Source organism: Staurois parvus, unplaced genomic scaffold (assembly GCF_062004578.1).
Source record: "Staurois parvus isolate SC_StPar_1 unplaced genomic scaffold, SC_StPar_1.0 ptg000902l, whole genome shotgun sequence".
Lineage (NCBI taxonomy): Eukaryota > Metazoa > Chordata > Amphibia > Anura > Ranidae > Staurois > Staurois parvus.
Window position 1 is genome coordinate 1077089 of NW_028318698.1, and position 14149 is coordinate 1091237.

The 14149-nt window shown below is 40.9% G+C and overlaps 1 protein-coding gene across 2 annotated transcripts in view; it reads right to left on the bottom strand.

Annotated features, from left to right (window-relative positions):
• Positions 1 to 4698: 4698 nt before the first annotated feature.
• Positions 4699 to 14149, bottom strand: part of STXBP1 (syntaxin binding protein 1) — an 81067-nt gene continuing 71616 nt past the window's right edge. The window contains exons 19-20 of one of the 2 annotated variants that reach the window (XM_089656391.1): positions 12676 to 12811; positions 4699 to 6288 (exon numbers count right to left, since the gene is read on the bottom strand). In XM_089656391.1, coding sequence (XP_089512517.1) covers positions 12702 to 12811 — 110 coding nt within the window. In that variant the 3' untranslated portion in view covers positions 4699 to 6288; positions 12676 to 12701. The remainder of the gene's footprint in view (positions 6289 to 12675; positions 12812 to 14149) is intronic. The other variant, XM_089656393.1, reaches the window with a different exon arrangement.

Consider the following 14149-nt stretch of genomic DNA (forward strand, 5'->3'; position numbering starts at 1 on the left):
AGAAACTTCTGACACCAGAATGTAAAGATTTACTCTATTACAGACCAGGCTTTTTCAACCGGGGTGCCGCAACGAGTCCTCAGGGGTGCCGAGGCAAAATGACAAATAGCCCTTTACAGTCATGAACGTGTTACACTGTTAATGTATGTTTTCTTGATGGCAAAACTGAAAGCTGTGCAAACCAGACGTCCACGACCTGCCAACCGATAATGTCTTTGGCTGTGAAGGACAGATCAGACAGCTTGCACAGTTTTTAGTTTTTCCAGCAAGAGTATAGAGAGGAGGAGAGAGCTGTTTGGATCTGGGACTGTGCTCTCTCTCTCCTTTCTGTAAACAGACCTGAACAGAGTAACCCTTTCATGATCTGACTAGAAAGGTCTTGATTACCTCTCCCTATCCCCTTTCAGATTGCTCCTGCACCATGGTGGGTGCTGTAATCTAACTCTGCAGAGTCCTGTACAAATTACCCCCCCCCCCCCCCAGCAGGTGAATTTCAATCTACAGCCCACCTAACTCCTTACTGCCTTACAAATGACATTTCACAATGCGGGAGTGTGTATGAAAGTGAGCACTTTCCTGCACCGCAAAACAGTGTGCTGCCTTTTGCAGATGCATCGGGGTGGCATTAATTCTTATGTACGTTTGCGCCCACTAAAATGCATGGTAACACTGTATCCTAAATTTTGATGGGGCATGATTTAAAAATCATGCCAGTACCTTTTTTGCATGTTTCACAAGCATAGAGCAGCCTGTCAAAAAAACATATCAAGTGGGAGCATGCAAAAAAAGCACTCACGTTCAGATACACCTGCTTGTGTGAACGATCCCTCAGACTGGTGTGCCCCAGGATTGTGTACAATTCTAAAAGGTGCCTTGACTGAAAAACGGTTGAAAAACACCGCTATAGACTCTACATACAGAGCAACAAATGTCATCATGAAACTACATGATCAATGCACATCTTATGCAGGTGGAAGGTGCAGGTAGAAACACTTCTAATGCCTTTAATGGCTACATCCCAGTTCAGTCCTTTACCTTAGACACTCGGCTGCTGGTACCACGGGAAGGGACCTTGGCTACCTACTTCAACTAATCCAGTCTTTTTATTGGGGAACGGCCATCTGTTAAGGTCTGATAATCTGGTACTTCCCATTCTAGTGCTTGAAATGGAACTACAGTTCACAATTACCCACCTCTGCTCCAGGGGTGAGCACTCAAAAACCAGCAAAGCTCATAAAGCATCCTTGAACAGCTAAAGGTGAAGCAGATCTCTCCTGTGGTCATCAGACCACAAAAGAGATCTAAACCTTAAGTTGGCCATACGCTAGAAGAATTTTGTTAGAGAACTTTTATTTCAGGAACATTCCTCAAGTCATCAAGTGGACTGAGAATTTTCTCACTTTACATTTTCCCTGTACATTACAATTTTTCTGAATTGTGCATCTCTTCTGGGAATAGGAACCTGGCTTGCTCTGTGCTCTAGATCATGCCATATGAATGACATCATAATATAGAGAGCAGAGGAAGCCAGCTCTTGCTTCCCAGCAGTTCATAGATCGGGCCATACTGAAAGTCCATCAGCTTCAAATCAAGGAACATTATTGTCATATATGGCTAATTGGACATGCTATAGCAGTAATATTTTATACACAATACCAACAACAACATGAAGGGATAACGTTGTGGATCCAATTCAGATGACAGAAGACCCATAAAAAATGTCCCAGGTACCAGGCCCTAAACAAAAAAACCTGAACCTTGTAGCTCTCCCCATTGTGTCTTTTCCCCTATGCTAGCATTGTGTCCACAGTAGCACTTGCGTAGGCAGAGCAGAGTAGGACTGGCCATAGAGGGATTACTTTGACGCAGTTGGCCAGCTTAAGCATGTATTGCAATTTGTGTGAACTAAATATCCCTATTTATTGCATAGTCTGCTTGAAAGGGTATATACCAGTGTGTAGAGGGTCCTTCAGAATTTCTAGGTACCAGGCCCTGTGGCCACTTTTTGTTTTGTGGAAAACATAGATTATATTGTTTAGTAAGACACTTCACACATAGGATTTTAAGGTTTCTTCTATGAATAAACATGTCTTCTGAAAGTAATGCTCATATGTAAAGGCATCAGAGTACTCAACTGGTAAACACCAGGGGAACTTTGTAGACATCTGTTATCACAAGGTACGCCAACACGGGACGTGGTTCAGTGGTTTTAAAGACAGTGATTCTAATCTTTATTATATGATGTACCCTTATGCATACCAAATGATGGGAGTTCCTAAAAGCTAATATCAACACCACATCCCCATTGCCAAATATTCTTTTACAACCGATCAGCAAGAAACTTTAAAGGTATAGATATATAGTAGCACTGTATAAAAATGGCAGTTTATATAATACAATTGCATAAATAATAAAAGTATTAGTACTTCCCATGGGTAATAGTGTTTCGCCCATATACACTACACTCAACAACTCCCCTAGCCAGATATTGTATTCTGAGAAGTGGAAGCTACTTCCAGAACATGCTGAAGATCAGAACATGGTAATAGGGTGGTAATCTCTTGACATGTTTCCCTGAACAAGTCTACTTCTTCAGAAGTATGGGGAAGCAGACTTGTTATGGTAGACATATCAAGAAACTACAATCCTCCTAGTATCTTCTATCAGCATTTTCTGGAAGGAGCTGCCTCTTCTCAGAATACAAAAGCTAGATAGGTGAGTAGTTTAGGAGTAGTGTAACTGGGGGTTTATCTTAAGATGGCCATAGATCCATAGAATGTCAAACCAAAATTCTTACGAACATTTGTATGAAAAGTCTCAGAACATTCAAATGTTGTTTAAAATATTTTGTTTGATTTTGGAATGAATGGAAATTCTACCCATCTTTGGCCAGCTTTACCTGAATATGATCTATCATGGTATAACAAAAACCATTGGGAGTACTATTGTTTTTATTATTTATGTGATTGTATTAAATAAACTGACATTCAATAAAGTCTCATGCTGATTAATGGTATAAGAATATTTAGATATGGAGATCCTCTCTGGGCTCATTTCTATTCTGTAGATTTAGAGGAGAGGAAGTCTAAGCCAACACTACCATCTTGAGGTAGGACAACGCTATGTGTTGAACCTCTCTATCCTTTAGTCCCATATAGAAGTAACCCAATAGCTCTTTCCTTGGGAAATAAGTGTACCTGTAGTTTGCTGTAACCATATGAAGCCATAAACCAACTGGAACCACTATACCGAGATCAATAGAATTGAACGGATGTCTTGTAAGTGTAACTATCTACAAACACGTTGACTGCAATCTTGTTACCTGTGAAATGGAACACTCAGCATAATGCATATATTTATGTGGTCTGTGTAGTGCAATCTTTCTCAACCATTTAAGATGGGAGAGGATTTGCTTGAAATAGCTTTCAGGTCTAGGAAAACCCCTGCTAATAATTACTGTATTTACAGCTCACAGTACACAAGCATAAACAGCAAGTCAGTTAAAATGTGCCATTTTATATTGTTGGTCAATGAAATCCTCCCTTACATAGATAGTGTCAGGGACCATCGCGACGCATGGGTCTACACATGCGTAAGCGTGTGTCAAGACGTGCAGGTAGCAGGGCACTAGGACCCAGGCGCACCCGTCGTCTTGACAGTACTGGGCAGGCACTAGGACCTAGGCGGCGCCAGTCAGGTGCAGGGCGGGCTACTTAAACCAGCCCTGCACAGACGCTTGTTGCCGAATGGTCTTTTGTATCCTGTTGCCTGTGTTGTGAGTACTCTGATCTGGATTGTCTGACCTTGTTGCCTTCTCCTGTCCTGACCCCTTGGCTTGCCTGACTCTGCTCCTGGATGTTCCCTTATAGATCTGATCTTTTGGTATTGACCCTGCGTGTGACCTGACTATGCTTTGCCTATCGTCTTGTACCTCACCGACCCGCTAGTTACCGACCCAGCTTGTTTGACTCTGACTTTGCTCATCTGTCCATCCATCCCTCAGGGATCCCTGGGCTCCCTCACATCAGACTCTTAACCCGCTGGAGCCCTTGGCAGACTCCTCTACCTCTGGTAGAGATACCTAGCAGCTGCGACCTGGTCCCGGAGCACTCCAAGTCCATCCCCACCATCAGGGGCCCTGGTGAACAAGTGCTCTGATACTTAGACTCCGCACTCTGGGGAGGCTCTTTTTGGGGACTGATAGAGGTACTGTAATGGACCGCCTGACAGTACCTCTATCAGTCCCCTGATAGAGCCTCCCCAGAGCGCGGAGTCTAAGTACCGGAGCACTTGTTCACCAGGTTGAGAAAGAACCCTAGTTGAGAAAGCTTGTGATTCTTATAAAATGTTATACAATGTGAATACAATCCAGTTTTTTTTATATATCTATGTGTTGAATTTATATCCTTTGAGTGCCATCCTAGAAATTCTCTCATTTTTATTATTTTTTTGGTATAGTTATTTACTAGTTTTGGAAGGCACTCTATGGCTTTTGCTCAATGTCACCTTTCTTCTCTCCTGTCTTTTCAGAAATCATTGGATATGGAATTGTGGTTGTGGACATTAGCTTTTAGGGACTCCATCATTTGGGTAACCATAAGGGTACATCCTTTAGTAAAGTTTAGAACCAATGTCCTCGGTAGCAGAACTTTTCTGTATTATTATAACATACTTTTAACATAAACACTACTTACTATGCATCTTTAAATCTCTTTATTACTTGCAGGCAAAATGACAAACTGTTTCACAGAACAAATATTACAAGAAATGGAGGAGTGAGACTGAGAGCTCCATAAACTCATCTAAGATTTAAAACTGATTTACTCTTTATTTAGAGTGTTAATTCATTCAGATGTCATCCGCTTATACTGTAAAGCGGCACAGCAAGCAAAAATGAAATTGTACCATATAGTGAATAACTGAACACACTGATTTCCACATCCAATAAAACACAATCAGCACAATTTTAGGAAGATTTGTTCTTAAGGTGATGATTTTATGTTGGTATGATGCTGCCCTAGCTTCCTTTCCCCCGAACAGACTGAGGAACTGTAACCTCTGCCTTGAAAGTTAGATCGGAGTCAACAGTTGCTACTTTCATAATAAGTCAACTCTTTCAAGGGTCGTTGTAGGTTTATCCAATAAATTAATTTGAGTATTTTCTGATCATAATTATGAGGCAGTTTGTAAATGGAGTATAAATTATCAGGTGTCCGTTAGCAATGGGTGATCCTGAGGCCTCCGTCTCACTCCTGCTTTCTAGAAACATAAATATCTCTTCATATATTATATATATACGACAGAACTAAATTAAGACATTTAGTTCGCTACACACAATAAGGATGCAAGCATTCATTTCCAAGAGCTGGGGCAGGACAAGCTCACTCAGATACAGAAACACGCATTTCCAGAACAGTTAACAAATCGGTGGGGAGGTCGAAGGCATAGGAAGAACTGCAGGGGCCTACGTAAATATAAGCTATATATGGAAATGGTCATGGGATACACATGTTATAGACAGTGTTTGAAGACAGAAATGAAAACAGATTGAGATGCATGGCATCACCAGATTTTTACCCCATCAAAAGTTGTGCTTTATAATATGGGGGAAGCTACAGGCCCAAACGTCCTGCCATATTCCTGCACGTCCAGTGAAAACATGGTGTGAATGTGCATTGTGGAAAACATAAAAGTAATTATAAATAAAGCAATGTAAAGAGCAGCAAAATCTGGATACAGATTATATGCTACGGAACCACGACTGAGAGGCAAAGCCAATAGTGCAACATGAAAGAACTCAAAGTACAGATGGCTGGGCATACGTCCAGGCTAGAAGCAGATGTGTGAAAAATAGTCAATAATCCGAAAACACAAGATCCAAAATGCGCTGGGATCATTACAAGTTCCAGGACAAACAGACAGAATACAACCTCCACAATGTAGGGCTCACAAGAAAAAGAGGGGGTGAGGAGTACAAAATGGCTGATGTTACATCCATGCCATAATGTAAAGAGGCCCCGGTCAGAGGCCATGAATTAGCATTGGTTTAAAAGTAGGGTTGGGCTGGAGGAACTCCCTTTCTGCTGGTGGGGCAAAGAATAAACTGAAGATATTTCTTCAGCAGCCAGTTGTCAGGTTGGGAGGGGTAAAAGAAGGTTTTTTGGGGGAAAATATAGGCTACAACATCTGGGGAAAGAGGGGAAATCTAACTGCTGATTTCATCATCTGTCTTATTCATTCTCTTCAGAGCGTCCAGGAGTTTTTGAGGGGTGAGGATGTGAGTGGAGCCTGCAACAGAACAGGAAAAAGAAGAAGAGAGAATAAACAGATAAATATACTACGATTGGAACACATGACCTTCGTAATATCCAAAAACATTCTTCTTGTGCATATGTTTCCTAAGTCACTGCACTGAAAAATCCCCGCAACCCAAAGAAAAGATACTGGGAAAAAAGACAATTTTCTTTAAAATTCCTCCCTACAATCACATTTAGTGCCAATCCTAAAAATTCAGTTTTGATCAAATGCTGTGTGTCTAAAGTAAAAGGAAAATCCACCCCAACTGGTTCCATTTTAGATATACATACCAAGACTGAATCATCCTCTCCATTCCAGTTGCCAAATCTTCTCACCATTAAACTCTCCATTTATAGTATCTTAGAATATGGAGAAGAGCCCCAAGACCAGTGACTCCACATGGTGGGGATCAGGAACAGAATCTCCGGAGGGGAAATCTTGCCTTTGGTAAATAATATATCAATGGACAGTCCCTTCAGCCTTTATTCAAAACTGAAATCGTTGTTTGGGTCTTAAATTTTATTGCATTGCTTTACTTCTAGAAATGGTTAGACCATAATTCTTCAGATGTAATGGGCCAGGCATTCCCCTTTGCTACTGAGGGAAGGATTACCAGACATGCATTGTAAATAATATTTAGCATTTTGCTTAACTGTCTACTGATATCACTTAAAGGGTTTATGTAAGAGTTCTAATAATATTTAATTACATAATCTGTATTATAAATGATTATACTGTTGCAGGCTTATCAATGAAAGATTAATATTTGCTGCCTTTCTTGTCTGTGTCCTAATTCTTCATTTTAGGAGCCATCACAGGTTATGTGAAGTCTGACAGTACTGCCTTGTCAACTGCCTGACCTCACAATGGGGTTGATTTACAAAAGACAAATTGGCTGTTCACTTTGCAAGGGAATTTTCCCTTAGCTTCATGAATTAAGTGAATCTCTGTTGACTTCCATCATCCAATCACATGTAAGCAAAAAATACTGTTTTGTTTTTTTTTAATTTCCTTGCAAGTGATTAGGTATTCTTTGCAAAGTGAATTTTCAATGGTAATTTTTACAACATTCACTAAGCTAAGGGAAAATCTTTATGCAAAATTAACAAATTTTTTGCCTTTAGTAAATCCTAAGAGTGCATAGCAGCATCAAACAACGGAACTCTACTGTTGTGCACACTCAGAAGCTGGAAACCATGAAGTTGACAAAGGAATAGCTGTCACTTCTGGAGACCATTGACCCATAACTCTGAAGCTGAAGAGAAAGACATTATAAATAAAACTAAATAATGGGTGGGTAGACATCTTTCATAACTAGGCCTTTAACATTATAATGTAAGACTCATTATTCACACCCTTGCATGCTTAGAACTCTTTAAAAACCATATGTGTTATAAGACACAAAGCTTACATAATACCTTCATTACATGTGTTGTCAAACTAAAATTCCCAAAGCTGGATCAGCTAGACTCTTGATCCATGGACACATGGAATAGATATGGGGAACATTTTGGCTCCTTTCATATGTCCAGCCTGATCAGCACGGAAATTGTGAACAAATCCTCTACTGAATCAACACCAGAAAAAGAAAGAATGTTACTTTTGTAACATCTGTGTCCATTCTTTTTGTTTTCTGCATTTAAAAACTAGAGCTTTCTGGACCATATTAGAACTATAGGCAACAGGCTTGCATCCTTTAACATCAGACTACCTCAGATCCCTCACGTTTAGGTCCATTTTTTTGGGGACCTTGACAGGCTTGAAGGTGATCAGATGTCATAAGATGTAATCACAAGTAACTTTATGTCTGGCCACCGATTGACTAACATGAAGCTTCTGATCAGGTCTGCCTGAAAAACTGACATGATTGGACGACCCATGTGAAAGGGGTCTTTGTTATCACAAAAGCAAGTCAAACACAGTATCCTTTTCAGATGGTTTTGAGTTGCTTTCACTGTAGTGAAACAGTTTAGTTACCAATAAATGGCATGAACAGATAAGGCCTAAGATGGTACTTTGCTCTAAAACAGCCTTTCTCAAACTTTTTAACATGGAGGAACCCTTAAAATAACGTTTAGGTCACAGAGAACCCCTAATAATAATTACCATACCTATAGCTCATATTAGATTAGTGAAGTGGTTAGCAGGTAGAGTGCTTCTTACACTGGTGGTCAGTGGGTGGAATGCTTCTTACAATTGTGGTCATTAAGAAGAATCGCATCCCTCATACAGAGAGCTTATAAGATCATTGACGTCAGTGGTTAGATATCTGAGGGACAGAAATTGTTCATTGCTAAAGGAACCCGTGCCAGCTTCTGGAGGAACTCTAAGGTACTTCATTAGGGTTCTACATTACAATTCTGATTCTTAGCTTGACCTTTTTAGTTTGACAACCATCTAACACTGTATAAAATTATATTCTCTGAAGACTGCAATTAACAATTGAAATGACCAAAAATAGCTGTCACTATTTTAATCATGAAAAGCAAGTCCCAAGTAGAACAAACTAGAGCCAATTACAGGCCACAAATGGTGGATCAATAAATCAAATGCTGCATTCTGTTGTCTTAGTATAAAGAGCCAAATGCTTACATGGATGGAAACAACATCTATATGGATTGTTCTAATGGGGACTGGCATGTAGAACATAGTATACAAATATACCACCCATAAACATACAGAAGAAATCACACAGCCTTCCCAAAATCCCCAGCATGCAATGTCCTCTTGGATGCCCCACCCGACTCCCCACCAGTTCAAAAACTGCCTGGGGTTCATTTAATAGCATGCATTTAAGTACGACATTGGCTTTCATCTAGTTGATGGTGCAAAGCAGTAGGTAACGTGGGGGGTCAAACAGTGTATGTGTTGTAATTGCAACCAAATTTCAGTGCAGGTTACTAAATGGCATTACAATTTTGGTAGGTTGCTGTGAACAATACAGACACTTTGTTCTCTTAGGATCTTGATTTACTCAAGGCTTATGGGCTAGTGGTCATCCTTACCAATGTTGTCCTTAAATCCATGGAAGTGGGCCCCCCATGGTGTCACACATCCCCACCCCCCAAAATCAATGCTTGCTGAGCTGGAATCTGTGACATGCACAGATCCCATGAACGAGCAGTAAACATAAAAAGTGACTCGCATGTGCTGTGGCCCAGTCCCTGCCCAGGGAGAGAAGGGGTTAATGGAACAGTTGTGTTTCAAACCAAGAAATCTGTACCATTTAAATCATCTTCATACATATTATGGTTGGAATCCATATTAATACAGCTGTACCCATCCAGGTATTTGTCATTTAATGGTAATTTGCAGTTGGAGTGGAGATTTCGTGCAGTGCCAAGAATTCAGCCGATTAATTGGGATTTAATGGTAGATACAGGGATTTTGGCACCTCTTGCCTTGTACTTGTATGTTGTTGGTTTCTTGCCAATGGATAGGCAGATTCATAGCCATACAAAAATGAATTAGATACAGGATATAAGCCATGGGTACAAAGGTATTGCACGGGTATTGGATGGACTGCTTTGGCATTAACCCATTCTCCACCATAGCAGGGTAAGAGTGCATGTTTCTTGCCTTGATTTGTGCGTTATGACTTCATGCAACCAGTGGCAATGTTTTTGGTGGTGGTCTAAGGCCACCCTCCGTGTAATTTATTGTTACAGAGATAGTGGTGGGGCCAACAAGTGAGCCGCTTGCAGAACTATAAGCTTGAAAATGTTTGTCCATTGATGAATATGACAAGAGGATTTATGGAAAAGGAATGAAGAGGAACATATGATGATGAATGTAAGCTATTGCTATCCCGTGTTACAACTATGTGACAACGGCATTTTCTTGTGATGTTACCATGTGACTACCATAAAACAGAGTTTCTAATATTATACTACATTAGCTGTAATAATAATAATGAAACCTGTAGCACTGCCATAGTAGTAGAGGTGGAAACCACTATAGGGCCCATGGTCCTTAAAGGGGTTTTTCAAAACCCCAATATAAGGCCCCTTGTCTCTTTTCTCCCATTGCCGCAATCCAAACATCATCATAATATTTTTATCAGTTAGCGTTGACTTTTATACTTTGAAAGTTGCTATATTGTATTAAGTATTTGAGTGCTGGCATATTCTAAAATTTGATGAAGTGGATATTTTTCTCTTTTTGTTTGGTTTACTTCACTATATTGTGATGCTGTTGGCAAGATCGAGCAATAACTGGAATATCTGTAGTGTACCTAGTGGCATTAAAGGATATTCCTTGTCAGTAGATATCAAGGCAATGTCTTTGGAGTTAGGTAGCTTATATCTGGATTGATATGGGTACAAATAGTGTCTGGAGTGTGTGCTGATGATACATAACATATGAGCATGCATGTACACCTGCCTTTCATGTGGCTGAGACATCATCTAATACTCAGATTGCATCTTAACACCCATGTGATGTCTATGGTCAATTGGTCATCTACTGGGCTTTGGTTAAGCCCAGAATTGTAGTCATGTTCCTAAAAAGAGCCCATAGGCAAAGGTGCACAGCTGTTATCTGACACCAGCCAGGCTATCAGCCTTCAGAAAAACCAAAAGCAGAAGTCATCTGCATAGTGATGTTTGTATCATCATGCTCTGATGAAAAGGTGCCAATGAGTGACCTGGACCTTTTACATGAGTGCATAGCACTTCGGTGTGGTTGCTGCCATTCATCACCAAAAACAGAGTTTGAATTATGCTTAAAGATGAATGTACCACACATCATATTTGTGAGCTTTGTTTATAGGAGTACCATGTTTACAACATACTTCACCTTGCCAGTATGATCTTCTGCCTAACACAGTTGTAATCATCAATATAGGAGCTGCAAGGTTGCATAATTTAGACTGGTTTAGGAGGTTATTATGCATATAAACTTGGCCATCAAGGCATCAGGATGGTTGTGACTTCTTGGCATATCCTTAAAAAAAATGTATTTGGAGTTGGGTAGACTATATCTAGACTAATATGGGTACAAATAATGTCTGGGGTGTGTGCTGAGAACACATAACATATGAAGATGCATGTCCACCTGCCTTTTGTGTGGCTGAGGCATCATTTAATACTCAGTTTGATTCTTAACACCCTTGTGATGTCTATGGTCAATTGTTCATCTACGGATTATTCGAAAGAAACCAGTGCAAACAGAAATATGTTAATTGCTATTCATGAGTTCCTTCTTAAAATGCTGCTTGCTAGGCTGTCATCTTGATCCTTCAAGATGAAGTGTCAACCAAATGTCAAGCAAATTTGAAGAGTTTATTTCATCATAAATGTTTAAAAGAGCAAGCCAACATGCTTTAGGAATTATTAAATGTCCCCTTCATCAGGGCTTAAAATTGCTTAAAAGTCTGGTTGGTCTCAGGCTAGAATGGATTACCAATTGTAAAATTTTAAATCTTAGTATTAAGTATTTAATTTATTCAAGGCCAACAAAATACAAAACTTTACAAGCAATTTTAAGCCTTAATGAAGGGTCCCTTAAGAAACTCTAAAACATGTTGGCTTGTCCTTTTGAATTTTTATGATGACATAAATTCTCAGCATTTGTCTGCTGATCCTGATTATTTTTCTTCTTTTTCTTATCGGATTTCACTTGAGGGGCTCCTTAGATGCCTCTTCTTATCTCCGTGAGATGCCAACCTGAGCAATTGTACACTTCAGTAAAGTTTATATCTTGACTGCAAGATCAATCTACAATTGGATTCAGAGCCTCCTACCTCCATCATTCTCATCTTGATTCTCTGACTGTTTGAGTCACACAGGTGCTATGTAGATATATGCAAAATGACAGAACTCATCTACTTAATTATTCTAGGTCAAAGATTCAAAGAGCTTTAAAAGGAGAGGGTCAACCATGACAGCCATCTAACCAGCGTCTTCAGAAGGAGAGGTCAGCAGTGGTAATGTACTATGTTCTCCTAGCCCAGGGTTTTGTTCATCTAAATGGTATATAAGAATTTGAATGTTGATATTTTAATGTCCAAAAGGAGAGTGGAGAAAAGGAACAATTATGGAGTACATGGGATGAGGAAAGAAAGCAACGATGGAAGATTGAGAATAGTCTGGGAAAGAGATGTAACAATGGAGAAAACATTACACAGGGTCATAATATAACAAGAGAAAAAAAAGTTGGGTCATATATTGATCATGGGGTGACATGATCAGCTGGAGGCAACAGGACACATTTTCAATTCTTCCTATAATGACATTTACAACAGAAATAAAAACCAGCAAGCATTTTCTTATAGTAAAAACGAGAGAAATGAATCAGTGACGTCCGAGCTGAGGGTGAGTGGGGCAGAGATATCCACAAAGGGTGGGGGGTTTGGGGGTTATTAAAGTCTCTCTTTACTTTTTTTAGTCCCAGCTCGTTAGACCTCACTCCATGATGGGAGACGGGTCCTCGAATGACACCCGACTGCTGTCTCGGAAGTCTGGGTGTCTGAGGTCTCCAAGAAATTTGATGGGTGTTAATATGTGAGTGGAACCTGTGAGAGAAGAAAGGGGGGCTGACAAAGGCCTAAGACGGACAGGTAGGAGCAGTATAGGGATAAAGAGAGGGTATTGTTAAAGGACTAATGCAAAGAATAGGCATGCGGAAGAGAGGCATGGTATAGAAACATAAAATAAAAAACACAAGGAAGCTGCAAATAAATCAATAATGCGTGGTAGTACAGATAAGAAAGGTATTAAACATAACCAAGGCTGAAAATAAAATAACGATATAGGCCTTACTCATAGACCAATATGAGGCAATATAAAGTAAAACAGGGTGAGGGTTGAAAAGCAGAAGGATAAGAACGACAAGGTAGAAATGTCTTAGGAAACTATAAGGAGGCAGAGCCACCGGAGATGCTTTGGTAATTCTAAGTTATTAGGAAAAGCAAAGCCAAGATTGAGCAAGTAGGAGGATGTTTACAGGGGAAGGAGGGAGTCAATGGGAAGCTAAGACAGAAGGAGAAAGTACAAGGGAGTTTGAGATAGAAGATGGAAGCACAGAAGAGGCTCAGACAGAATGAAAAAGCACAAGGGAGTTTGAGACAAGTAAGAAGCAAAGAGGAGGCTGACTTAGAATATGGGTGGCTGGGGCAAAAGAAGGAGGTGCAGGAGAGGCTAAGGCAGTAAGCACTGGGGACGCTGAGTTGAAAGATGAAACACAGGGAAGCTAAGATAGAAGGAGGATACATGGGAGAAGCTGAGACAGAAGAAGGAAACACCCCTCTACGGCACCCACCACCTCCTCCTATTACTCCACTCTCCCACTGACCCAAACCTCCACTATTAGTTTCTCACGCTCCTGCACATCCCGCTCCCATGCCACCTTTCTCACCCTTCTCCTCCTAACCGCGGGGGACATCTCCCCGAATCCTGGCCCTCCACCACCTCCCTCACCCACACAACACCCTCCCGCCTCCACGTCCTCCAGCAACTTAGTATCTGTCCCCCTGCTCCCTAAAATCTCCCCCCCGTTTTCATGTGCACTCCTGAACGCCCGATCGGTGTTCAACAAGCTTACCGCCATCCACGACCTCTTTGTTTCCCGCTCCCTCAACCTCCTAGCAATTACGGAAACCTAGATCCAGGCCACTGACTTTACCTCCCCTGCTGCACTCTCCTACGGAGGTCTCACCTGGACGCACTCACCCAGGCCCAACGGTCGTAAAGGGTTGGTCTGCTCCTGTCACCGCAGAGAACCTTCCTAGTCCTCCCAAACCCCCCCTCTCTATCCTTCTCCTCCTTTGAGGCCCACTGCATCCGACTATTTTCCCCAACCCCCCTGAAGATTGCTGTGATATACCGGCCTCCTGGATCCATATCCCACTTCC